The sequence below is a fragment of the Salvelinus sp. IW2-2015 genome, linkage group LG35 (genome assembly GCF_002910315.2).
Source record: "Salvelinus sp. IW2-2015 linkage group LG35, ASM291031v2, whole genome shotgun sequence".
Lineage (NCBI taxonomy): Eukaryota > Metazoa > Chordata > Actinopteri > Salmoniformes > Salmonidae > Salvelinus > Salvelinus sp. IW2-2015.
In genome coordinates this window covers 10,776,864-10,804,381 of record NC_036874.1, presented here as the reverse complement: position 1 = coordinate 10,804,381, position 27,518 = coordinate 10,776,864, and the positions used below count along the sequence as shown (strand labels likewise).

The 27,518-nt window shown below is 40.6% G+C and overlaps 3 protein-coding genes and 1 pseudogene across 3 annotated transcripts; 3 read left to right on the top strand and 1 right to left on the bottom strand.

Moving 5' to 3' along the window:
- Positions 1-2,277: 2,277 nt before the first annotated feature.
- Positions 2,278-5,454, bottom strand: LOC111958787 (tetraspanin-13-like). Its single transcript, XM_023980058.2, has 6 exons — positions 5,252-5,454; positions 4,405-4,572; positions 3,915-3,995; positions 3,534-3,647; positions 3,313-3,426; positions 2,278-2,494 (listed from the first exon to the last, which is right to left on the bottom strand). The coding sequence occupies exons 1-6, from the start codon at positions 5,312-5,314 to the stop codon at positions 2,420-2,422; spliced, it is 615 nt and encodes a 204-aa protein (XP_023835826.1). The 5' UTR covers positions 5,315-5,454; the 3' UTR covers positions 2,278-2,419.
- Positions 5,455-6,689: 1,235 nt separating this feature from the next.
- Positions 6,690-11,238, top strand: ankmy2a (ankyrin repeat and MYND domain containing 2a). The gene is made up of 10 exons (XM_023980534.2): positions 6,690-6,913; positions 7,390-7,454; positions 7,808-7,946; positions 8,072-8,170; positions 8,386-8,546; positions 8,924-9,138; positions 9,458-9,593; positions 9,994-10,122; positions 10,308-10,437; positions 10,684-11,238. Exons 1-10 carry the CDS (start codon positions 6,847-6,849, stop codon positions 10,836-10,838), a joined length of 1,296 nt encoding a protein of 431 aa, XP_023836302.1. The 5' UTR covers positions 6,690-6,846; the 3' UTR covers positions 10,839-11,238.
- A 4,859-nt stretch (positions 11,239-16,097) lies between these two features.
- On the top strand, positions 16,098-18,481 carry sostdc1a (sclerostin domain containing 1a). The gene is made up of 2 exons (XM_023979781.2): positions 16,098-16,394; positions 17,451-18,481. The coding sequence occupies exons 1-2, from the start codon at positions 16,187-16,189 to the stop codon at positions 17,897-17,899; spliced, it is 657 nt and encodes a 218-aa protein (XP_023835549.1). The 5' UTR covers positions 16,098-16,186; the 3' UTR covers positions 17,900-18,481.
- A 2,319-nt stretch (positions 18,482-20,800) lies between these two features.
- LOC111958553 (D-ribitol-5-phosphate cytidylyltransferase-like) overlaps positions 20,801-27,518 on the top strand; it is a 35,723-nt pseudogene continuing 29,005 nt past the window's right edge.

Sequence of the window (27,518 nt, the reverse complement as noted above, 5' to 3'; positions counted from 1 at the left end):
GCTTGCATGGGATGAAAATAAATGCGCTGAATAAATAACTTGGTACAATGTTGTTTAAAGGTGCTTGTGGAGAGACAACAAGTACCAGCCTTTCAGTTGTCTAGGGCAGTGGTCACCAACCTTTGAGTCAAGATCACTTTTGCAATCAAAAAGCAAGCAGAGCCACCACTGACTTTATTACATTACCCTAATTAAAAACAATTCTGTAAGAATGAGGTTTATGCACTAGGCCTAATACATTATCACAGCATATTGGCTATATTTAACTAGGCAAGTCAGTTAAGAACAAATTCTTATTTTACAATGACTGCCCTACCCCAGCCAAACCCGGACGACCCTCCCCTATATGCATCGCCTGCCAATATTGTTCTTAGACCAGATTACATTTCATTTTCGAGCTTTGAATAGAAAATAGATCACCAATAGATTGGTGAAGCAATTGGAAGGCACAGCTGAGCATAAAGTGAAAACTTTTATTTTACTGGGCTGATGGTAMTGGTGCTTTCAAGTCGGAGGTTTAGAAATATGCCAGTTTGAGATATTTCGAGATGGATGACCGTTCTAAACGATCTTTCCCAGTCGGATCTAGTCTTCCACCTGATGGCGAAACGCATTCGCAACACATCTAACTCGTGCACAAATTCGTGTTGTTCCTATGACCGGAGAAAGTTAAATATTAAAAATAGGAGACCTAATAATAAATACAGCGGGAGTGAAAGCATGGAGAAGCGCGTTTTGTTTTGCAAGTGTTGAATAAAGATTGACAGTGCTGAATCAAAAATGTTACATTAATTCAGTCATAAAACAGCAGCTCTTTGCTGTATTCTTTGACAGTTTATGTAGTCATGGTTTTGAACGTTATGAAATCTTACGTCGGATAGTATTCAACTGTTGCGGCTGGGATCGTGGAAGCCTGCAAAGCACGGCGATTTGAGCTATCCGATTGGCCAGCACAGTAGGCGCACTCGATTTAGCCCCAGATCTCCCCGTCAGGTGGAGTTTGTCTTTAGACAAATGAAATGGTTCGAAATTGGAACACGTTGCCTCCCGGTGCGCAGGGCTTCTGAATCAAGTGCACATACCGCCAACAGCGCAACACAAACAAACGGAACGAAAGCCTTTATCGTTAGCTTTTCTACAGAAATGCTTGATGATCGACCGGTTGGTGACCACTGGCCTATGGGCTTGACAACGGTCATTCGCATGGTGAAACATGTTACCACTGACAGCTGGTGGCACTATACACTAGCAACACATTACTATCACAGAACAGCTCACATTTGTTCCACATGTGCTAAGTTGATCATACAAATACAAGAGCCCGTTTGTTTAGCTTTAACATTGATTTACGTATAGTGATGCCTTCAGGAACAGGTTGGGCAGCCTRTAGAAGAATGAAAGGGAATACACAGTCGGTTCCTGGTTCCTATCCTGTTTGAAAGGCAGGAATGTACCCTAGGCGTGACTAATATGGCACTGAGTTACATATTCTTACTGGGTCATAAGACTGCATTGCAACTCACTGTGCTCTATCTAAAGTAGATCTCAGAGGGGGTTGGCCAAATGGGGCAAGGCAAGTTTCTATGCAAACCCCAATGTTCGCTGGAAAACAGTTGAACTAGTGTGAGTTGATGAAGCATTGAAGTCACACTACCCCATTTCCAGTGAAGAAATCACCTCAGTAAATTATTTTCTTCCTGAATCTCATTTTGAGAATTGTATTTTTTGGTTGTGACATTGTCAGTGTGAGTGATAATAGCCTAAACTAGATGTTTAGAAATGGGTTGTAATATGAACTGATACGAAATCAGTTTGTGTAATGCTTGACGCTTTCAGATCTCAAATGAATAGGATGATATGGCCTAACCGTTTAGAAACACAGACAAAAAAGCATAATGTTTGTATTGGTGCATGTCCTGTGAAGTGATCAACTCTATCTAAACTTTAGTAGAGTTGAATCTGAAAAAGCTGAATCTGTTGGCATCCCGTGTGACATCTAATACCACCCCCCATACACGCAACAAAGACGGCACTGTGTAGGTACCCAAAGAAAGCCGGGTTTGAAACTGGGAATCCACAGACAGCTTACCAGGAAACATTACGCTCTGCCTGTGCTCTGTTTGCATAAGGTGTGCGTATGACATTTGATCACGACTCCAATCAGTRACCTCAGTCAAATTTAACCTTAAAGTAACTGCTCTCAATTTCAGTGTCYATCACTCAAGATTCRAATWGTTTGTTTTCACTAACTGTCAAAAAACAGTCAATAGTATTAGATATATCAACGCATAGTTATATTATCATAGCAATGGAAATATCTGAATTGGAAACATTAGTCGTAGATAARTCACAGGATCTAAATACAAAAATCTAAATACAAATKCATGACAGTGCAAAGTTGAGTTTATGAACAGGCTAGTTATAGAAATGCACCAGAGTTTGGACGGGAATCCTTCTGATTTCTGTATCTGTGYGTTAGCCACACTCCCAAGATCTGAAATTAGATGGAAAAAAATATGGCTGAATATGCGATTAAATTAATACTAAAGCACAATATACACTGAGTGTACAACACATTAGAACACCTTCCTAATATTGAGCTGCACCCCCTTTTGCCCTCAAAAGCCTCAATTCATTTGGGGAATGGACTTTACAAGGTGTGACGTGTTCCACAGGGATGCTGGCCCATGTTGGACTCCAATGTGTCCAAACGTTACGTCAAGTTGGCTGGATGTCCTGGTGGACCATTCTTGATACACATGGGAAAGTGTTGAGCATGAAAACCCCAGCAGCGTCGCAGTTCTTGACACACTCAAACTGGTGAGCCTGGCACCTACCACCATACCCCATTGAAAGGCACTKAAATATTTTGTCTTGACCATTCACTCCCTGAATGGCACACAATCCATGTCTCAAGGCTTGAAAATCCTTCTTTAACCTGTCTCCTCCCTGTTATCTACACTGATTGAAGTGGATTTAACAAGTGACATCAATAAGGGATCATAGCTTTCACCTGGTCAGTCTGTCATGGAAAGAGCAGGTGTTAATAATGTTTTGTACACTCAGTGTAGATATCAATAGATTTGGAATTGTTGAAATCATTTCTGAAGCCAAAAAGTCMAAATCAAAAGTCTAAAATGTAGAGTGTGTCGAAGACATAATAAAAAAACTGCAGACATTAAAAGTCCCCACTACAAAGTGTTCTGTTTTCAGTTCCAATTTACATAGTAAAAGGCTGTGGGATTCCTATGTTACACAGCAAATTCTACCCATTGCCAGTGCATTGCTATGAGGCTACAGCAGGTTGCTAACCTCTGTGAAGCTGAAGAAGCATCCAATCCCACCCACAAAGCGTAAAACCTCCTCAGCATGACTTTGGATGATTGGAGCACAAGGATCGCAGGATAATGGGTTGGAGAAACAGTCCTGTAGTGTGAGGAAGCAAGTAGACAGGACATAATTGAAGGTATATGTCCATCACTMTCTGACAAACATGTTGCTCGTTTTTACTGATAACAAGCCAGAGTCTTTACCGCGTCACAGGTGCCATTATAGTTTGGATGGAAGAAGCCACAGCAGTTTAGAGTTTTCTCCACATCCTTCTGAGTCGCCTCGGACTTGTTCCAGCCCACCTCTAGGAGTTCTTTCTAAAGTGGGGGAAATGGATGAAGCAGTGCAGGGAGATTTGAATTCTGTGACCAGAGCCTCATTCAGCATGTCTTCAATCAGAGTGCTTCTTTGAGATSAACTGGAAATTATTCACACTTTCCATTTATGTTGTGCCTTATCCATTTGTTAAATATCTAATACAGGACACAGAAGGAACGTATGAATGATCTCCAGTATTTATTTAAGGTGTTCTACAGATTAAGTGGTCATGAATCACATTATACACATAATATTTTGTCACGTACCTGCTGCTCTTTATTGATAGCCAGACATGCGGCAGACACTGACAGCTGCACCATGAACACCAGGAACAGGATAATCATGTACTGAGGCCAATTAAGGAAGCTCACATGTGACAACCCTCTGGAAACAAACTAGGCAACGCTAGGCTGTGTATTTGAAAGAGAATTGTTCATAAAGTGAGACAATAGCAGTTAATGTGTACCCAGACTATTCTTGAGACTAAGATCCTCTAGTATACAACTCCTCTGTTTCAGTAGGTCTTGTGTTGTAGTTTGTATTCACTTAACTATGTAATGATAGGGGACATGAATAAAAACATTACAACCACAAAAAAMCAATCATATCACATGAAGGTGATAAAAAGTGAGTGGATCTAGGATCAGCTTCCCTTCCCCAATCCTAATCTTAACCATTAGTTGGGAAAATGCAAAAAAACATGACCGAAGTTCAGTGTCTAGGGGCAACTTCACCGTACTCCTGATTGAAGGATACAAAGAACAGCAGGACCTGGTGGTGCATCAGGGCTCCACAGAGGCCCACGAAGGCCACAAATAACAGGAAGATGCCCACGCCAATGACTCCAGCCACCACCCGAATACTGGAGACCAGGCCAAACCATTTACCCCAAGCAGCTACGCCAATCAGCAGCAAGCTCACCATCTGAAGACCAAGCACAATACAAAGTGACGACAGAAGTCCACTAGGAAYGGAAAAGCACTTAAAAGGACACTTCATGCTGATTTCTTTGATGTGGGCAAAGTCAACACCATCTCATATTTAGGCTACAACCTTCAGGTTGATTAAAGTCTTTAGACAGATGTTAAGATGAAATAAATAGATACATTTAATACAATATGTATTAAGACATTTAGAAAGTAACACATTGAGTATTTTGATTATATTATACATTAATTGCATGACGATAATTTATCACACTATACAGATATGGTTTAGACAAGTAGTTCCCAACCTCTCGGTTACTGTACCACCAACATAAATTTGCTCTGCCCGAGTAACCCTGAAGTAATCCCATAAGTACATTTTACAAGTAGGCTTATGGTATCATGAGGCTTCTTAAATACCCCCAGAGGTCCTAGTACCCCTGGTTGGGAACCAATAGTTTAGACTTTGCATTAACTGAGAGACATTGTGGCAACTGTTTGGAATGTAGCCTACTATCATTTTGATAGGTGTCACAACGACTTAATTTGCATGACAGCCTTCTTGCCCTGGCTATATMATTCTTGACTAGAATCATGTTGGCTTTAGTACTTTCATTAATAGCCGATCATCAAAAACAATTCGTACCCCTATGGAAACATCTATGCGTGGTACTTACAACATAAAGTATGTTCAGAGCGCATAGGGAATTCTTCGTGCAAACAAATCCTCCGCAAACCATTGTCGATATTCGTTTTTTATCCTCTCGAACAAAGCAATTATCAGACTCAAATGTATCCRAGTTGGAAAAGTAAGAAGTCTTATCATTGAATGAAAAACACTGACTGTGGCGTTTTACAGGTGTGTAGGATTCCAAGGAGGGACAAGTCCAGGGAAATAGGTTTTCAATTTACCTGATTGGTCSTCTTGAAATGATGACTTCACATATGCAAATGCAGCTAAAAAAATGTGTGATGGCTGAGCCARGTGATTACCTAAGTGTTATTTTAATCACCAGATACTGTGTATGTTTATTTATTATCATTTATTTAACTAGGAAAGTCAGTTAAGAACAAATTCTTATTTACAATGACAGTCCTAACCTGGTGAAACCCGAACGACGCTGGGCCAATTGTGCGCTGCCCTATGGGACTCACAATCACGGCCGGTTGTGATACAGCCTGGAATCGAACCAGGGTCTGTAGTGACACCTCTAGCACTGAGACACAGTGCCTTTTAGACCGCTGCGCCACTCTGGAGGTTTACTAGGACTAGGCTGCACTGTAAGACATTTCACATAAAATATTCCCTTACGAAAAAAGATTGACATCAGAGTGCAGTATGCTGCAAATACTATGTCCAAAAATAGATTAATGTTTTTACTGCAGTAATTTTGCAGTGTAACTGCAGTTAGAGTGCAGTATAACTGCAGTTCAACTGCAGTACACTACAGATATTCTGTATTTACTGCTCCAAAATACCACAGTGGACTGCAGTTACTGCACTTTTACTGTCGTTTCAAAACTGAAATCTTTTTTTGTAGGGTAAACCCCTACAAAAACATTGCAGTTTTGAAACTGTTAGCCGTAAAAAAACAAAAACTATTTTTGATGAGGAAAAATACTTTTGAAACAATGGGAGCATATAATGACTGGTTATGACACTAATGAATCTTTAACCTTTATCCTCTAATTTGGACATTGATAAACAACACTATTGCTTTTCAATAAAACACCTTAATATTTGTTATTCAAGTTATGAAAGTGTACTCGTGCTTAAGGATAAATGTGATGAATTATACCTCACTAAAACATATTGAAGAACACTGACGGCTAGAGGAACAATGTATAAAATACGTACAGTCTAAGCCCTTCAACATATCAAGAATGAACTTTCTAGATTTCCGTGGAACTGCTAACAAATGTTGAAAAGGAGGGAGAATGGGCTTTGAAAGCGGTTCGTATTATGATAAATAATTAAGGTGTTGAAATTTTGTATACTGCAATAATATCTATACATATTATTTACTTTCTGTGTTAATGTCTTCAATGGAAGAGAAAAAGTTGAATGAATTAATATGAATTTCAATGCCCACCCCTGTACTAAACACGTGGTACAGTCTGAAAACACCAGTTTAACCCCAACAGCCAGCCAGAAATCTTCAGAATGAAAACCAAACAACGTGATAGTCTATAATTTAGTTTCACTCATAATTATCCATATTTGTCTTATGTCGTTGACTGTTTGTTTTTTTTACACACAATTATAGCCAATATGTCAGCCCCGAAGAAGGGAGATCTATCTTCCACCGAGAGGGAATTATTCGTAGTTATTGCTGCAGGTAAATCCTCTTTACTTGAATGCTAATGCTAGTTAGCTAGACAGTACGCTTGTTACTGTAGTCTAGATAAGATATCTGAGATTGCTGTACGATTTCACATTTAACTAGTACGTTATGTAATGGGTTAAATTATGTTTCTAATGATGGTGATTATATGGCTAACTTGATAGCTCAATCCAGCAAGTTGCATTGGAAGGAAACTTGCTAACTACTGTAGCTAGCTAGCCAAGCTAGTACAGATAGTTATAAAAATCTCTAATCTGCTAACGTTATTATTGTACAGTACTACTAGACGTTATGTTAGCTAGCTGCCAGTTCATGAAATAGCTGAAACAGTTTTCTAGACAAGACAACTGTTGGTTGTTTCAAGCCTTGGTTAACTTGTGGCAGTGTTCATAACTTTCAATGCAATACAATCCCTTGAAGGTACAGCATGCATGTACAAGTAATGATTGACCTTTGATGCTTTTTCTCAGGAAATGTTCAAGAAGCCTCAAGATTATTGGGCTGCAAGGATGTTAGAGTCAACTGTTTGGATGAGGTTCGATTTTTCAACGATATTCTATTGTAACATTCGTTTTTGATTGATTTATGCTCCTTATAATTTGTCTGCAAACTGGACAGTAAGGAAACCACAGGCAGCATGTCTCTTTTTGTTTCATAACATTGCCTATGTCTTCTCCTCAAGAGGCAGGCAGTCCAGTCCAGGCACTCCACAGTTTAGCAAAGGCTATTTTCCGCAACCTCATTGTCCTGTATTGTGCATTCTACAATGCTGTACAATGAGGAATATGTATATGTAGATTTAATTCAGCATCATTTGTCTATAATAGGCTACTTAAATGATGCATATCTACAACATACACTACTGACAGTTCTGTTTCTCCTCCTCAGAATGGGATGACTCCCCTCATGCACGCTGCATACAAGGGCAAGGCGGACATGTGCAAGCTGCTACTGCAACACGGGGCAGATGTGAACTGTAATGAACACGAGCATGGATACACGGCACTAATGTTCGCCGGGCTATCAGGTAGGCATATTTTCTCACTGTTCATATTGCTGAGAAAGGATATCCCTGTGTGGATCAGGGTGCCCCATGTTGAATTCATTAATTTGACTGTGCGGTAACTCTTTTCTCCCCGCCTTGCCATCTAGGTAAGACTGATATCACCTGGATGATGTTAGATGCAGGAGCGGAGACAGATGTGGTCAACTCCGTCGGGCGAACAGCATCTCAGATGGCTGCGTTTGTCGGTAAGTACAGTAAGGATATCACACATAACAGGAAGTGTATGTGATGTCTGTGACGTAGAATAAACTTGAATGACTCCATATTGGCATTGCCACCCTTTATTCTGATCGTGTTCATTAGGGCACATTCTGTTTGGAGCCTTATGAATGCAACCTCTGTCACAGTGAGACATGGGAACTTGTTTCTCACCCAGGTGTATCTCCTCTCCTCTCCCCAGGGCAGCACGACTGTGTGACGGTGATCAACAACTTCTTCTCGCGGGCCAAGCTGGAGTATTACACCAAACGCCAGGGGCTGGAGAAGGAGCCCAAGCTGCCCCCCAAACTGGCAGGGCCCCTCCACAAGATCATCATGAGCACCAACCTCAACCCCGTCAAGGTAAATACCACCACCGCTGTCTCTGGGCCACAATATGGAATAGTGGGTTTGGAGTGAGATATTAAGTGATGCATATTTGATCAAAGCAATGTGTACACCAGACCACTCAGACCAGCAAGGATATCAGGCAAAACAAAAGTAAGCAGACCTTTTCCGACTAAAGACAAGTCGGTTGGAGAACTGTAAAAGGCAAAACACAAAGACAGACCACCACCAATATAACCCTATCTGTGCGTTATGTCACCTTTTTATAAAGCATAGCTTTTTGGGGAATAGTGGGTTATGTGACCTTTGGCAATCCATCCTACATATGGAGCTGTTATGTCACCCTTTTATAGTGAATGAGAACCCCCCCCTTCTCTGTCTGTCTCTCTCAGATGGTGCTTCTGGTGAAGGAGAACCCGGTGCTGGCTGAGGTGGAGGCCCTGGAGAAGTGCCGGCGGGTGATGGAGCTGATCTGTGAGAAGTGTGTGAAGCAGCAGGACATGAACGAGGTGCTGGCCTTGAAGATGCACTACATCAGCTGTGTGCTGCAGAAGTGTGCCTCCTTCCTCAAGGAGCGCGACGACAAGCTGGAAGGACTCATCAAGAGGTGAGCGAGGGGGTTGGACTGTATGGGCTGGTTTCCCAGACATGCGTAGAGTAAACACATTTGAACATGTAAATACATATGGGGCTGGTTTCCCGGACATTATTATTACTATTTATAGATATTTTTTATTAAACTGGACGGACAGAGGATGTCAATGCAAAAAGTCGGTAAGATAAGGAAGAAATTGCTATGAAATGCATATATCTGGCTGCACTGATGATGTGTAGAAATACTCTGACACACTAAATCTGTTTTTGATTGTTATATGTACTGTATTGCAATGCATACAACCCCAGATGTCATTGCTGTCCCCATACAGCTTGTTGAAGGGCCGGGACAGTGACGGCTTCCCGCTGTTCCAGGAGAAGTTCATCAGAGAGTGCATCCGCAAGTTCCCCTACTGCGACGCCACACTGCTGCAGCAGCTGGTCCGAAGTATCGCTCCCGTGGAGATCGTGAGTCAATCAGTCATCAATCAAATTGATTTATGACGCCTCTTTTCCCATCAATATTTGTCACAAAGTGCTTTTACAGTCATGCTCTCTCTCGTGATGTCTGTCTGTGTATTTAATATAGACTCATTTTGCAACGTCAGTTTGAGTGAAGCACCACTTGTAATAGTTTCATGTTATGGGCTTAATAACCTTTTCAACGTTTATACTGTTAGGCCCGGTTTCCCAGACAATGATTAAGCTTAGTCATGGACTAAAAAGCATGCTCAATGAGGAAATCCCTTTAAAATACCTTTTTAGGTCAAGACTAGGCTTAATCTTTGACCATTAGTGTAATTTTGTACTGTATATCTTGTGTATATTTAGAATTTTCTCTCCCATTTCCCCTTTCTGTCCTGGTCAGGGTAACGATCCTACAGCCATCTCAGTTTTGACCCAGGCTATAACAGGACAGGTGGGCTTCATGGACGCGGAGTTCTGTACCACCTGTGGGGAGAAGGGAGCAGAGAAGAGATGCTCCATCTGTAAAATGGTAGGCACAATGCGCGTTTCTACGGTAACTCATATCAATACAGTCAAATGCTATATTCATATGTCCACTGTCATCATTCATAGACCTGCAATAGCAATGGTCATTCTGGCATTATGTATCCTTGCATCCGATGCATGGGCCTCTCTTCTTACCCAACACATGCAACGTTTTTTGTGTTCCCATAGGTGATTTACTGTGCCCCAGCCTGCCAGAAAATGCACTGGTTCACCCATAAGAAGGTCTGCAAAGAGCTTCAGGAGCAGAGAGAAAAGCACGAGGCAGAGTCAGCCAAGCTGATGGAGCGACAGAGGAAAGGTATTGGAGAAATATTCTTGAGCCGTACATTTTCATGTCCCCTCTTGTTTAATTTGTATATGTCTCATTGTAATTTTAAGTGACCAAGGATGACATGAAACACCTACTGTACATTGGTTACGAAACGATGCTTGGTTTTGAATAGGATGCTTCAGCTTCAAAAGTGGTAGTTAGGTTAAATCGTCTTTCCATTGCGTCGGGTTACAAGGCATCATGTTAACAGTGGGCTCCTTATGTGTTTCTCAGAGCAGAGCCAGGCGCTAGAGTCGGCGACAGGCTCCATGCAGGACCTCTCAGTAGGACCCAATGAAGACTCTCCGTCTTCCCCGTCAACCTCTGACAACCAAGCAGACCCCCCTCCCCCCAGCCCCGTCTCCACCACTCTAGCCACAGAGAACTGAAGGAGGTCTGTAAGGGACGTCCGACACAGGTGCACAATGCCTGTACACCCTGCTGTCTCCCCTACTACAGGTCTACACTGTTGTCCTAGAAGGTCTAAGGGAGGCCTGCCGTGTAAGGCCCAACAGTTAACCTGGGGATGAAGTACGCAGGAGCTTCACACAAGCTTAAGGCCTGAACCCATGGGAAAGGATCCCTTATTTATTGATGATCTGACATTGTTTTCCACCAAAGCAATGCAACACTATTGCACACGATGGAAGAAGGGTTAGGGTCACGAGTGTCTATGCTTTTTGAATTTTTATTCCATGTTTTTTTTTCATCATTCATGTCCAATGTTAAATTGTACACTAATATAATTATGTCGGTGGTTTTTGTTCAAGAATAATGGAAAGTGCTTCAGGGAGTGTGATGTAAAGAAGAAGTAGTAGTAGATTTAATTGGTATTCTGTTTGTTCATGTCCTTAATTTCCCTAGTTAATAGATAAAGGACATTGTTTCCAAACATACAGTGAAGTGGCTTGAATTGGCCAAGAACAAAATTATTTTTAAGTTACTGTAACCTGAAAAGGCAATTTGGCAAATCCCTCTAACAATGTGGCTTTTTTTTGTTGAACACTGATGTTTCGAAGATGTCAAATGACTGTGATTGCAATACACCAGAATAAACACCACAGTACTGTCTCTGTGCTTTTGATTGTATGACAGATTACTCATCTGGGTGTCAGTCTGTTTGTATCAGTCATGCCAAACCTTGCCACTCCTTGTCATGCCAAACAATGTTTCGTATGACACCGCATTGACATGATGGCACAAACAGATCTGGGATCAGGCTAAGACTAGACTCACATGGGAAATGTGCTTAACGTAGACCAGTGAGGATTCAGACTCCCAGAGTTCTTCCTCCAGGTCATCATGTACTGTGTAACATTGACCTGGGGTGTCTGTTTGTTGTGTGGTAGTAATGARAAAACTGATTCTGATCTGAGGTTCCTCCCCTGGGATCTTCTCCTCCAATGCATTTTGAGAAGAAGCCAAGGAGAGAGGACATGAAGAATCGGTTAAATACAATTGAGATTCACCCCTCTTGTTTTTGGTGCAGTTATCCGAACATGACAGTGAGGATGTTGGCCCCTGGCTGGTTCCATTCCCCCAGSGGTGGAAATTGCCTTCCAGTCCACAGTGGAGAACTGCATGATGGATCTCTGCATGGGTCTGTGCACACTGGGATCTGCTATCTCACCGAATGGGCTCCTGGGCAGAGATAAGCGTCACAGAGAAGCGCATATAAATAGACATTGAGAACGTTTAATACTTTAGGAGTCATACATTCAATTGTAACATTGCAGAATTTGTATCAAGAGATAATCACCCATATCCCTTATTTGTGACTTACTTTAAATGTTGTCTTGATCCATAGTGAACTGCAAGTCAGATGAAAATTATCAAATTGATTGCATATTTTCTCAATTTTCAAGTCAATAGATTAAAAAAGCTGGTGAATTGCAATATAAGGCAAATGCTCTTCTTCTTTGGTACAGTATTTTACCTTGAGCAAGGTGTCATCCCTCCTCATAGATGCCAGTCTCTACTGGCAGGAGTCTCTGCCCGGCTGCCAACTGGGGGACACAATGGTGTTCTATACTAAACGGCTGTAATGAACTGTTCCTCTCCTCCTGCTTCATCTCTGTCAACCGGGAATCACTTTAGGTTCAACAAGGATCMCAGACATGACACAGCAATGTATTGTAACAGTTTCACTAGTTAGTTGCTTATTTTCCAATTTTTGSAATATGATTTCAATATTTGTTGACATACCTCTTCTATCCAATAACTTTACTGATAGCAAGTTATGGACCACATATTGACGATGTCCGGTCTGTTGTGAGTAGCGATTCAGGGAAAAAAGATGCAAAAGCAATTGTCAAACAAGTTTTCATCTACAATACTGTGTCAAATCTAAAGGAGGCTGGTGGGGGGACCTATAGGAGGATGGGTTCATTGTAATGAATGGAATGGTATCAAACATATGGAAACCACGTTTGACTCTGTTCCATTCCAACCATTAAATTGAGCCCGTCTTCTTATACCTCCCCCCACCAGCCTCCACTGGTCATATCTGTTGTTCCTCACATAACCATGTCAAATGTGAGGGCCTTAGACTGTACAGTATCAGTGGAATCCCTATTCACTCACTGGCAGTGTGGAGATGCTGCAAGTTCCTCAACTCAGCCACGCAGTCCTCCAGCCTCTTCATCTGGTGTTTGTGCAGAAGAAGAACCCAATGGCAGGTTAGGTGCCCCAGGGCGTCTAGGAATGGAAAACATACAGTAAARACAGTAGCCTGGGAGCCAGCCTGTTTCTGCTCTCTTAACAACTCCATGTGAAATTGTCATGCCAAACTTGGCTTGACAATGACAGCAATGGACTTGGCAAGAGCACAAACAGATCTGGGAACAGTCTATAAACAGGACAGGCATGTGTGCACTTGAGGATGGAAAACACAGATCCACAACAAGACAAACTCAGACAGAGAACATGCAATGCAATGTTATAGCATATGCTTAGGAAAATAAAGATGGTACTATTTGCCTGAAATATATGTTATTTTATTATTTTGGAGCTAAAGTTCTGTTATGCAACAGTTGAGGGAATGGTAGGAGAGTTCGGTAATTTGAAACATTTACAGGACATTATGAAATATTTTTGTACTTTCTTGGCTATTCTGATATGATATGCCTAGTGTTTGATTGTCACACATTCACACATTTAATATAACTGTATGCAGTATCATTATCTGTTTGTGATGTTGGCTACAATACCTTGTTAAATATCTCAGCATGGAGAATCTTGAAAAGTCTGGAATATTGACGAGTCCTCTACAATAAAATGTTGTTAATTTGCATTCTGTGCATTTTATATAACATAATACTGGCCTATACTGACATGATTGGTATTTTCCAACAAATTATAATTTACAGGTCACATCACGTCCACAGCCTTGCAATGAATAGGGCCTCATTTGAAATACTTAAGTTATTGATTCCATAGTTATAAGTTATGATAAGACTACTTTTTGGCAAGGTAAAGTTGACAGACATCAATGTCCCTCATGATTCCATATTTCTGGAGAGCATCATGAAGGCCCTGTAGGAATATGCAGTGAAATTCTAAATATCATTACATCTTCAAAATACTTGAGCAATCTTTTATAGGTAAGATAAATGAAGTATAGTAATTCAGACAGGTCTATCACATATGAAGGACAAACCAAACCAACCACCCTACTAGATCTACCTGGAGCCAGGAAACCCTTGTTTTCATTTTTTGTCATAACAAACAAAGAAATCTGTTCTCTTGCCTCATCCTCAGATTGCACAGGTTTCTGAAATGTATTTTTTTGGGGGGGGCCCCCCAGGAGGCAATAATTGATAGATTTTGTTATAATGTGAGGCTAAATGATAACATTCATGATATTTTATTATTTATTATTATTATTTTAACATTCATGATATGACATTATTACTCATGCTGCAATTCAGTTCCTTCGACAATGGCAACGACTGGTCAGTAGATGGCATACTATCTCTACCTAGTGTATTGACTGAAGGGTGACAAAGGTTTCCCTGTATTGCATGCATTTATTTCATTACATTATCGTGGGCCTATTACTGAATTGTAGCCAAAGTTCACATTTCTATTCTTCACAGTAAACTGGGATATTTCATCATTTTGACATAATAATTCATTTCAATTATAATATACAATTGTGAAAATGAAATCAGTACCTTGAATCTGGTGGCTAAAGGCAAACCGGGAACAGCTCTCTCTAGAATAAGACACAAATCCATTGTCTGCATTTACACAGTGGGCTTCCTTGGGGATTCATAGTGAATTCTACACACCCATGAACTTTATCTCTTGGCTTTGTTCCCATGTTATGCATTCCTTTTGTCCCTCTCTAGTCCCACTGCCCCCCTCCTATTACCACATGAGGGTCCTTCCTGCTAATACACACACTCCTGTCATGTTGCTTGTCGATATGTTAATAACTCACTGTGTGTGTGTGCGCATATTTGTGCATGCAGGAATGTGTGTGGGATTGTGTACCTGTCCCTTTACTTCCCACAGGATTCTGTCACCTGATCTACTCCTATATGTCACCGTCTCCATGGTCTGGACACATACAGAGGGGCTATCTCAGCTTTCTGCTCCTTTAGATGGGAGAAACATGACAGTGGTATATCGTATGAACTTCTGCATCATTCACCCCATCACCTAAAGGACTGTAGACGGGAAAGCCATCCATGTATTACTAGTCTCCTGGGATAAAATGGTTTGATTGTCTTCATTTTGTGGCGGAAGTGAGGTCGGTGAAAGAGCTTTTTAGTGAAATATGCCTTGCATTAAAGTAACAAGAGAGAAGGTCGTTGGTTACAAAACCAATAATAGTACAAACAATATATTATTCCTTCACCTTTACATGTATTCAGGCAGATATTATATCACAAGATAGAGTCATCTGCTTTGTTTTCAATGCTTTGTGGTATTCTACACAGGAGGAAGGAGGGCCCTACATTTAAGGTTCATATGATAATGACACTGAACAAAAGTGTATCAGATTTCATTCACATGAGCAACAATTAGTGTCTATGTGTGACACTTCTTTTCAAATCTGGAAGACAAGGCTGAAGTGAATGCTCCCACAGAAGTAATTATATCTCTCCTTGCCATGGGTTGCGCACACACAAAGACTCCAGTTAGTCTAGGCACTCCAATCATTAGGTATAAAAATGACAAGGGATTGAGAGGTCGAGAGGAAGAGAATGACAGAGACCAAAAGCAAATTACACAGACCGTATCAGCTTTCATTTTTGAATTAAGAGAATAGGTGAGACTGCATGTCAGAACATGGAAGATGATTAAATGAGGGAATAAAAAAAAAAAACTTTTAACAGAAGAAGAACACATTATTGCAGAGACCAAAAGTGGAGGTTCTTCTATTATTTTGAATAGATTAAATGTGATGAATAGATTGCGATTTGAAGAAGCAAAAATGACTCAATAGCACCAAATCCCATCAWTTGGAGAGACAGGAACAGGATCACTCCAGATGTTGTACACGCGCTGCCTCTCTAGCGCACAGACAAATGGGCGTGGTTATCCAGTTACGCCCAGCCTTCAGTCAAGAGATCCCATGATGTGCACCTGAGCGGTTGCCAAAACAAGACTCGGGCAGGCCTATATAAAACAAGCTCAGAACGTAGTATCTCTGCCGCAGACATCAGAGGCACAGMATCAATTTACCTGACACGGGATTTGCTTATTCCCTAAATCCCCAGAAGCAAATATGCACTTGAGCGCATGCAAGTCGTGCCACCTTGTAATCTTGTTTTGTATTCTTGTGAGGAGTTGCCAGGCGTTCAATAATGATGCTACCGAGATCCTATACTCGCACGTGGGTACTCCTGTGCAGGATGCCCCGAGCAATGTCTCTTTAAATCGGGCAAGAAACGGTGGGAGAGGCGCGGGAAATACTGCTGGGAACGATAGAGTTGGTGAGTATTGTTCAGTATTCTTTCTCAAAACATTGAGAAATTGTACTTTGTTTTTAACTATTTTCCTTTTTTTATTTTTATTAAATGTTTTATTTCAAGACAAAGGCATAGACATATTTTTTTCCAGCGCAAGCAGGTTTATAGAGGCTTCTACAATTAGGTTGTTGAGATGGTGTTCTCTAAATTATATTTGAAATGAATATGCTACATTCTTAATGTAAAAATGTAACTGCTAAAATTACATATGATCAGCTCTGGTCAGTAGCTAAGTAGTGACACTCCAGAGACAGTATCAGATGCCCCCACTGAGTGAGACCAGGCAAAGCTTGGCACAATGATCTTCAATACACACACACATATATATATATATATATATACATACACACACACACACACACACTCCTGGCAGGTGTCCAAGCAGGGCAGCAGAGATGAGTCACCCAGGGCAGCCAGGCTAGTGTTTGGGGAGTGACAGTGTGTCAGCGCCACTGAATGGAGGCGTGTTCCTATACACAGGAAGTCTGTGATTGTGGCACTGTTTGACTTGAGCTCTCTCAGGACCCCGAGCATGAAGGAGAGAAAAGGAGCCTCTCCTCTCTTCATTCATCAAACTCTGTCATAGAGAAGGGGGCACATTGTCACAGAGGTGTATGGCAGTCTGTGAATGGTGCCCTGGCTTGGATTACAGGGTGAGTGAGGAGCTGTAGCCTGGAGCAGAACAGTGCTGATTGTCCTACCAGTTGCCCGCTGATAATCCTATAGGAAAGCCAGCTCCATTGACATAGCTCAGAACTCTAAAGCCCTTCCTCTCATGCAAGAGCAATGCACCATTTCCTCTCTACAAGCCAGTAACCGGTATAGGTTTACAGTCTGTGCCAAAAACCTCCAAATGAACCAAATAGATGGCTGTGTTTGTAAGGTTTTCTGATCGAAAACCCTTTATGTTACCTGCAGTAGGATTCAAAGTGAAACCAAATAGTTTGTGGCCACAAAAGGACATTTTTAATCTTCAAAATGGTTTGATTCTCATCGTTTTTCTGTTTCTCTCTTTCACAGACCAGAGAAGCCAAGTTGGCTGTAGAGAGCTGAGGTCCACCAAGTACATCTCTGATGGCCAATGCACAAGCATCAACCCCATAAAGGAGCTGGTATGTGCTGGTGAGTGCCTCCCCGCTCAGATGCTTCCCAACTGGATCGGCGGCGGCTACGGCAGAAAGTTCTGGAGCCGGAGGAACAGTCAGGACTGGCGCTGCGTCAACGACAAGACACGCACCCAACGCATCCAGCTGCAGTGCCAGGATGGCAGTACAAGAACGTACAAAATCACCGTGGTCACCTCGTGCAAGTGTAAGAGGTACTCCCGGCAACACAACGAGTCGAGCCATATGAAGTTTGAGGAGCCTGCCTTGTCTCGGCCCCAGCTTCTCCACAAACACAAAGCCAAAGCCAAAAGGAGGCTAGGGAAGATTAAGCTAAATGAGAATTGGCATGAAGCAGAGCCCTAAGGCAGGACTGCAGAATGCCTCAGTGACTGTGGTCTTGGATTATCTCTTTATTGGGACTGGCTTGTTGTGAGGAGGACCACTGAAAGTGACTTTGTAAAAGCGAATGGCATTGGTTGCTTGCTACATCTGAGGACCAATGGGCACCATTCAGTCATTAGCTAATAAGATGAAATGAACCTAAATGGGGTCATCATGACCAATAGAACTGTCTGGAACTTTAAGATAACTCGCATCATTTAAGTTCTTGTATGACAATGTAAACCTGCTCTTAACTCCATTATAGAAACAGTTTTACAGCCAATATAATGTAATAAAATAAGCTCTGCATGAAAAGGGATTCCCAACACAAAAGCACCACAAATACACAAAACAATGTAAATATGTGTACATATATAATATCACATGTCCTCTGAAGTATGATAACATATGTATAAACGTTTTCTATAAGATGTATATGATGTAATATATGTTGTATTGCTATTCATTTGATAAACCTTTTAATATGCATTACACATATTTTGCAAAAATCTGTCATTGCTCATGCTTTCATTTGATTAAATAAAAAATGTTAACACAAATTTCCCCTTATTGTATGTTGATTCTTACTTTAGAGACCTAATTTACCACTTTTAAAATAGACTATTACCCAGTATTATTTTTTTGCATACTTTATTGATGTTCCCACTGCAATTATTTTATGTCCTAGGGCCATTTTTAAGTTCTTGTTTCATTGATGTAAATCCATGTCCTGTGGCAGGCTACTTACACATAGTAATTTAGTTTTAAACATATCTTGGGTGGCAGCGCATGTCGACCACCTACAAATATGTAGGCCTACCCCAAATTGTTCTATGGAACACTAGATGGCATTTCAATGTTGAAGCACGTACAGTTGAAGTCGGAAGTTTACATACACCTTAGCCAAATACATTTAAACTCAGTTTTTCACAATTCCTGACATTTAATTCTAGTAAGATTCACCTGTCTTAGATCAGTATTATTCATCACTTTATTTTTAGAATGAAATGTCAGAATAATGATTTATTAAAGCTTTTATTTCTTTCATCACATTCCCAGTGGGTCAGAAGTTTACATACACTCAATTCGTATTTGGTAGCATTGCCTTTAAATTGTTTCACTTGGGTCAAAAGTTTTGGTAGCCTTCCACAAGCTTCCACAATAAGTTGGGTGAATTTCGGCCCATTCCTCCTGACAGAGCTGGTGTAACTGAGTCAGGTTTGTAGGCCTCTTTGCTCGCACCCGCTTTTTCATTTCTGCCCACAAAGTTTCTATAGGATTGAGGTCAGGGCTTTTGTGATGGCCACTCCAATACGTTTACTTTGTTGTCCTTAAGCCGTTTGGCCACAACTTTGGAGTATGCTTGGGTCATTGTCCATTTGGAAGACCTTTGCGACAAGCTTTAACTTCCTGACCGATGTCTTGATGTTGCTTCAATATATCCACATAATTTTTCTTCATGATGCATCTATTTTGTGAAGTGCACCAGTCCCTCCTGCAGCAAAGCACCCCAGAACATGATGCTGCCACTCCCGTTCTTCACGGTTGGGATGTGTTCTTCGGCTTGCAAGCCTCCCCATTTTTCCTCAAAAATAACAATGGTCATTATGGCAACAGTTCTATTTTTGTTTTCATCAGACCAGAGGACATTTCTCAAAAAGTACTATCTTGTCCCATGTCAGTTGCAATCTGTAGTCTGGCTTTTTATGGCGGTTTGGAGCAGTGGCTTCTTCCTTGCGAGCAGCCTTTCAGGTTATGTCGATATAGGACTCGTTTTACTGTGGATATAGATACTTTTGTACCTGTTTCCTTCAGCATCTTCACAAGGTCCTTTGCTGTTGTTCTGGGATTGATTTGCACTTTTCGTACCAAAGTGCGTTCATCTCTAGGAGACAGAACGTGTCTCCTTCCTGAGTGGTATGACGGCTACGTGGTCCCGTGGTGTTTATACTTGCATACTATTGTTTGTACAGATGAATGTGGTACCTTCAGGCATTTGGAAATTGCTCCCAAGGATGAACCAGACTTGTGGACGTCTACAATTTTTWTCTGAGGTCTTGGCTGATTTCTTTTGATTTTCCCAGGATGTCAAGCAAAGAGGCACTGAGCTTGAAGGTAGGCCTTGAAATACATCCACAGGTACACCTCCAATTGACTCAAATGATGTCAATTAGCCTATCAGAAGCTTCTAAAGCCATGACATAATTTTCTGGAATTTTCCAAGCTGTTTAAAGGCACAGTCAACTACTGGAATTGTGATACAGTGAACTATAAGTGAAATAATCTGTCTGTAAACAATTGTTGGAAAAATGACTTGTGTCATGCACAAAGTAGATGTCCTAACCGACTTTCCAAAACTATAGTTTCTTAACAAGAAATTTGTGGAGTAGTTGAAATCGAGTTTTAATGACTCCAACCTAAGTGTATGTAAACTTCTGACTTCAACTGTAGGTGAAGTAATCCCATATCGTATAGGCCTATACATACAATTATCATATCCCACTAGTTGTACAGTTGCACCAGATCAAGCAAGCTTGAATAAATGAATATGCGGCAGGTAGCCTGGAAGTTAAGAGTTTTGAGCCAGTAACTGAAAGGTTGCTGGTTCAAAACCCTGAGCTGACTAGGTGAAAAATCTGTCAATGTGCCCYTRAGCAAGACACTTAACCCTAATTGCTCCTGTAAATTGCTCTGGATAAGAGCATCTACTAAATGACCAAAATGTAAATGTATGCTCAATTGCATCAAGCAGTCAAAATTAAAAAGGCATGAAAGTCATAAATAACCACAAATACATAGTAGATATGATATGATATCGAAATCTTGAGAACATCAGCAAAGACCCCACAGATAACATTAGTGACGTGTACCTGGTATGGGGCTTCCTTGACAGCGCGCAAGCGTAGCGCTGTGGCTACAGTGTAGCAGGATACAAATCGAATCAATCACTAGTCTACGCGACTCCGCCCATAAAGGAATGAATGAAACTGTACACGGGGATACCGTTAGGATATATTCGTGACATCAATGTTAGTCCGTTTCAACATCAAATTAATCAATTGTCCTGAAGCATGCAAGAGGAAACGGGCGACATGGCCAGGCCTGTTGAACCAGGGCATTTCTCAACATGTGAAGCCCGGTTGGACAAGCACATTGCGGGACTTTGCAGTGTCGATTTCCCGGTAGCTGTGGTTCTTCCAGCCGGTGGCAGTGGAGAAAGAACGGGGCTATTGACACCCAAACAGTTCTGCACGTTTCTCAACAGACCTCTGATAAGCTACACAATTCAAACTTTCGAGAGGTAACACTTGAAGTGTCGAATGTTTGCATGCAAAAACATATCTGTCCCGTTTGGAATACTGTAGTTTTATGGCCCTGCCCCTTAATCTTGTCACTGCACAAGACAGTGGCCACATGTAAACAAACCATTTCACTGGGGTGTAAAGCTCTTTTATGTAATCGTTGAATAAATGTGAGGTTTTGTAATGTCTCAAATTATCCCATTCAACAGATCTTTACTGTATCCATCGGGTCACACATTACAATTTTGAGTCTTTCTACAACATCCAAAATAGCCTACTTGTTCTTGAGACTACCATGTATTTTTGTTTCAACGTGACCATTTCAGTGGAATTCTGTTGAAATAATGTATGCAAATAATTGCACCCGAAAGTGTTATGTATGGTAATATAACAAGTCATGACACAAGTAATGAAACAAATATACTCAACAAGAATGATATGTTCTAACCACAGTGCGAAAGCTGTTGACTTATGACTAGACACACTGTTTCTTTGACAGAGTGCCATGGAGCCAAAGCATCGTTGTGGTGTTTGCCAAGGAGAGCTTAGATTTGATGATGGACATTATCCACCGCTTCCACCACAGAAATGTCCCAGTGGTACATGGCGGATCTACTCGCCACAGATCTATATTCAATGGGGTCCGCGCCCTCAGTGAGGGAGAGGATGGTACGGCCCGCGTCAAACCAAAGGTGGTCAGCATTCATGATGCAGTGTGTCCCTTTGTGGAAGAGGACTTCCTCCTGAAGATAACAATGGCTGCCAAAGAGCAAGGGGTTTGTACATATTCAAAGCCCTCTACCTCTTCCACCACGACACAGTCAGTGAGGCTCAGACGGAGCGATTCATTGCTCTCAACTATAGCCATGTATACCTACTGTAAGCCATGACAAATGTAAACCACATTGGCTGATATTAGTAGCTAAGGAAGACACCGATATGTTTAGATGGTGATTCATATTTACATTTTACTAGCTGTGACATGATATTGTTGAAGGGTGGTCACAAAAGTGAGAAGTGAGAGCAGGAGCTCTTTGACATTGGGGCTGACATTTACTGTGTGTGTGTGTGTGTGTAACTGGCTCTCAAAGCCAGCCGTCTGGTCTTCATTAACTTGCCAGTATCCTCGATCATGATAAAATGTCAGTCTCCTCCGAAGAGCATGAGATTAATTTTGATTTTAACAACATGTGTAACACACACAAAAATCGTTGCTTTATTATTTACTAGTCATTTTGCCCCCCCCCCCCCCCCCCCTTATCTCATTGACCATACTTGTTCTTGGCACAATGGGATTTTCATCCTCATCATGTCATGGTCAAAGAAAATAGGATCTCAGGAATGTTGTTTAAAAAGCGTTGTGTGCACAAGCTGTTGTTTAGCTGGGATTTATTGTTGTTATCCAGCCATGGCTAGAACAATTGTGGTAAGCCTCAAGACACAATAGCATCAGAACCATTTGATACATTTTGGATTGATGTGTGTATTTGCCATAAAGAATAAGGAAGAATGACATATTCTGTTCCGTTTATTATTTTGCAGGCTGCTGGGGCTATCCGACCTCTGGTTTCCACAGTGATTGCTACCACATTGGAGGGCTACCTGGACCATTCTCTGGAGAGAACCAAGTACAGAGCCAGTGAGATGCCCAGTGATTCATCTATGATGTCATCTACCAGGCTTATCAGAGGGTAGGTACTTCTAGGCACTAGGCAGCTCTTGTACACAAAACATCACTTGTAGTCTACCCCAGGTCCAGTTAATAAAAACTGGTAGCTACATAGCTCCGTGAACCCAGCCTGATCTCACGATAACTCACATTCTGTTTCAGTTAAACAGAAAGTAAATGCACCAGTCAGTCTGTTTGACCTGGCTAAAAATGACTATGTTTACCGTGCACATTTGAATTAGGGATGTGACTGATAAAACAACAAAGTATTGAATGATTTTCTTAAATGGAAATATGCCAACAAGGATGCACCTTGAAACAAAGTCAGAACCAAGCCTTGTACAGTAGTTAGTTCTCACGTTTAGATAATGATTTTGTGAMGTTGTCTCCACTTCTGGTCAGGGAAATAGAGAAGCTTGGATGTCTGCAAAACCTTTTTCCAAATCGAGCACTAGTCATGTCCTGCAGGTTTTGAATGTTCCCTCTCAATGTCAAATAATTGCTTTAAAAGGTCCCTTGAATCATATAAAATGACAGTCTGAGAGAGATTTATGCTTAAGAAATAATTAATCCCAGCAATGCGACTAGATGACAAAAGACTTTATGATTCTCATACATCACACCAAGTCTTTACAGTCGTCCATTGTTCACCAGATGTGCTCGAACCTGCAGGGTTTCAAGCTGAAGAGTTTGTGGTGTGGGTGCCATCATTTTCACTATGCCATGGTTATTTCTGGGAAAGAAATGACACATTAATATACTCTGGCACTGTGCAGCGTATCACTCTGTCCAACAACAGAAAAAGACCTCTTGGCTTGGTAAAGGTAACGTAAAAATAACATTGAAGTAAAGTGGTTACTACAGGTCTAACCGTCTGTGATTTTTTTTWAATTTACATGAGACGATTTGAACATCCAAGAATACTTGCGAAATAATAATGGAAATAATTTCACCTTTGGGTGATATCTCACAAAACTAGAAAATAAAAAAACATGATTTTGGATTTTCACAGCATTTAATCATAGAGGGGTCCTTTGGAGGAATGTTTGTTGACATATATTTGAATTTTTTAAAGTATAATTCATATGAAGCTTTACCGCTTGCTCTGTACTATGAGTAGTATTTTGATTTCAATAACAATTTTCTTACGAAAATTAAAAAATATAAACATGAACAGTGGTTGGATTCGTTACTTGGAAAAACACTCTTACATATAATCTATTGCATATTACTCTTTATTTAGCTCTTTTTTTTACGCTATCCATTCAGTACGAAGCTCCGCTATAGGCCTATCAGATGAGCGAAGGTGTAGATTTTCCTTTGGTACTTTTTGCCGTTGTTTGGTCGATTTCGTTTGACTTAAATACTGTAGGTCCTTGATGATAAGTAATCCCTTTGATTATATGCCATTATATTTCAATGCATTATTATGTGTAGGATTTATCTGACATAGTTTGCATTTGCGCCGCGGTCAATGCGCTGGTTATTTTAATTTTGAGGTCAGCATTTGAAGTCGGCCTTGGTGTGACTTGTTAGCCGGTATTTAATGGCTTTAATATGTAGGCTATGTATCTTTTCGTAAAGCTGCCAGAATGTTTTTGGACACTATTCCTTTGATGTGTTACATTTATCAAGACATCATTTCGTTGTGATAAAAGGCACTTTTTTGAATTGCATTCATCAGATTTTGATTGTTTATATGGAAATTGTGTTAGAACATATTGAATATTTATGTTTTATCGTAATGAGTATAAATGTCTCTTTCACACATATTTGTGGAACAATTCCATATAGGGTGAGTATTGGTTAAATGGGACATAGAGAAAAGTGAGACTCTTAAGCTTTGTAATAGGTATCTTTAAATATGTACAATAACATAATCAACAATCAATACCTATGTGTTAGTGAGGAAGTATGTGATGATAAACAATGGGTTCAATGGGTATGACATCATCATAGTGGGTGTGGCATCCCGTGTAATAACAGAGGCATAATGGTAAGTAAAATTACAATGTTCTGAGGTATATAATGTTTAGGTTATAAAAAATGAAGGAAGGCTATTTACTGTCTCATTACAACATATTTTGTAATGGGATGTAATTGAAAATCAAAATGACTGGAAGTGGCTTTTGTACTACAGTACTCTCACCTTTTTAAAATGTTACAATTTTGGCAGTGTTCCATTATTTTTACAACAATTATTTTACCAGGTAAGTTGACTGAGAACACATTGTCATTTACAGCAACGACCTGGGGAATAGTTACAGGGTATGAATGAGCCAATTGGAAGCCGGGGATGATTAGGTGGCCATGATGAGGTCCAGATTGGGAATTTAGCCAGGATGCTGAGGGTTAACACCCCTACTCTTACGATGAGTGCCATGGGCTCTTTAGTGACCACAGAGAGTCAGGACACCTGTTTAACGTCCCATCCAAAAGACAGCACCCTACACAGGGCAATGTCCCCAATCACTGCCCTGGGGCATTGGGATATTTTTTTTAGACCAGTGTAAAGAGTGCCTTGTACTGGCCCTCCAACAGCGCTTCCAGCATTATCTGGTCTCCCATCCAGGGACCAACGAGGACCAACTCTGCGTATCAGAGGCAAGCCAGCAGTGGGATTCAGGGTGGTATGCTGCTGCCAATTGCCTACTGCCAAACTGGGAGACCCTGTTACTTTCAAACTGACACTCCCCTAGGTCATTTCAATGGAGAAATACCATTTTGAAATACATGTTTCCTTAACAGATATCCATTTTCTTAATAGGATCAAATGTTCCATTTCATTTTCCTTAAATCTGCTATCGGCTAGCATAGCTTCATTTTACTTGGAAAGATATGACCTCACCAACATTAAAAACCCTAGCTATCTATGTTCATATCCATACAAGAACAGTGGCTTCAGAAAGTGTTCCCACCCCATGACCCTTTTCAAATTTTGTTGTGTCACTGGCCAAGACAATACCTCATATTGTCAAAGTGGAATAATGTTTTTTGAATTGTTTACAAATAAATAGAAAATTAAAAGCTGAAATGTCTTTTCAATAAGTATTCAACCCCTTTGTCATAGCAAGCCTAAATAAGTTCATAAGTAAAAATGTAAATAAAACATGGACTCACTATTATTGTGTGCAATAATAGTGTTTAACAATTTTCTGTAAGGTTCCTCAGTCGAGCAGTGAATTTCAAACACAGATTCAACCACAAAGACCACAGAGGTTTTCCAATGCCTTGCAAAGAAGGGAACCTATTGGAAGATGGGTAATTTTGTTATAAAAAGCGGACATTGAATATCCCTCTGAGCATGGTGAAGTTATTAACTTACGCTTTGGAGGGTGTATCAATACACCCAGTCACGACACAGATACAGGCGTCCTTCCTAGCTCAGTTTCCGGAGAGGAAGGAAACTGCTCGGGGATTTCAACATCAGGCCAGTGGTGACGTTAAAACAGTTACATAGTTTAATGGTTGTGATAGGAGATAACTGAAGATGGATCAACTGAGGATGGATCAACAACATTCTCCATCTCTTCATTCAAAGAATCAATCATGGACACTCTTACTAACAGTTGTGGCTGCTTTGCATGATGTATTGTTGTCTCTACCCTCTTGCCTTTGTGCTGTTGTCTGTGCCCAATAATGTGTGTACCCTGTTTTGTGCTGCTAACATGTTGTTGTCATGTGGTGTTTCTACCATGCTGTGTTGTCATGTGTTGCTGCCATGCTATGTTGTTGTCTTAGGTCTCTCTTTATGTAGTGTTRTGGTATCTTTTCTTGTCGTGATGTGTGTTTTGTTCTATATATATATATATACAGTATATATATATATTTTTTTATCCCATCCCCACAGGAGGCCTTTYGCCTTTTGATAGGTGGTCATTGTAAATAAGAATTTGTTTTTAACTGACTTTCCTAGTTAAATAAAGGTAAAAAAATACATATAAAATAATAATTGTAATTACTCCACAATACTAACCTAATTGACAGAGTGAAAATGAGGAAGCCTGTACAGAATAAAACATTTTCCAAAACATGCATCCTGTTTGAAACAAGGCACTAAATTAATGCTGTAAAAAATGTGGCAAAGCAAATCACTTTTTGTCCTGAATACAAAGTGTCATGTTTGGGGAAAATCCAATACACCATATTACTGAGTACCACTTTCTATATTTCCAAGCATAGTGGTGGCTGCATCATGTTATGGGTATGCTTGTAATCTTTAAGGACTGGGGAGTTTTTCAGGTTAAAGAAGAAATGTAATGGAGCTTAGCACAGGCAAAATCCTGGAGGAAAACCTTGTTTAGTATACTTTSCACCAGACACTGGGAGATAAATTCACCTTTCAGCAGAACAGTAACCTAAAACACAAGGCCAAATCTACACTGGAGTTGCTTACTGAGAAGACAGTAAATGTTCTTGAGTGGCCGAGTTACAGCTTTGATTTAAATCTGCTTGAAAATAAATGGCAAGACTTGAAAATGGTTGTCTAGCAATGATCATCAACCAATTTGACAGAGCTTGAAGAATTTTGATAAGAATAATGGGCAAATGTTGCACAACCCGGTGTTGAAAGCTCTTAGAGACTTAGGCAGAAAGACTCACAGCTGTAATCGATGCCAAAGGGGATTCT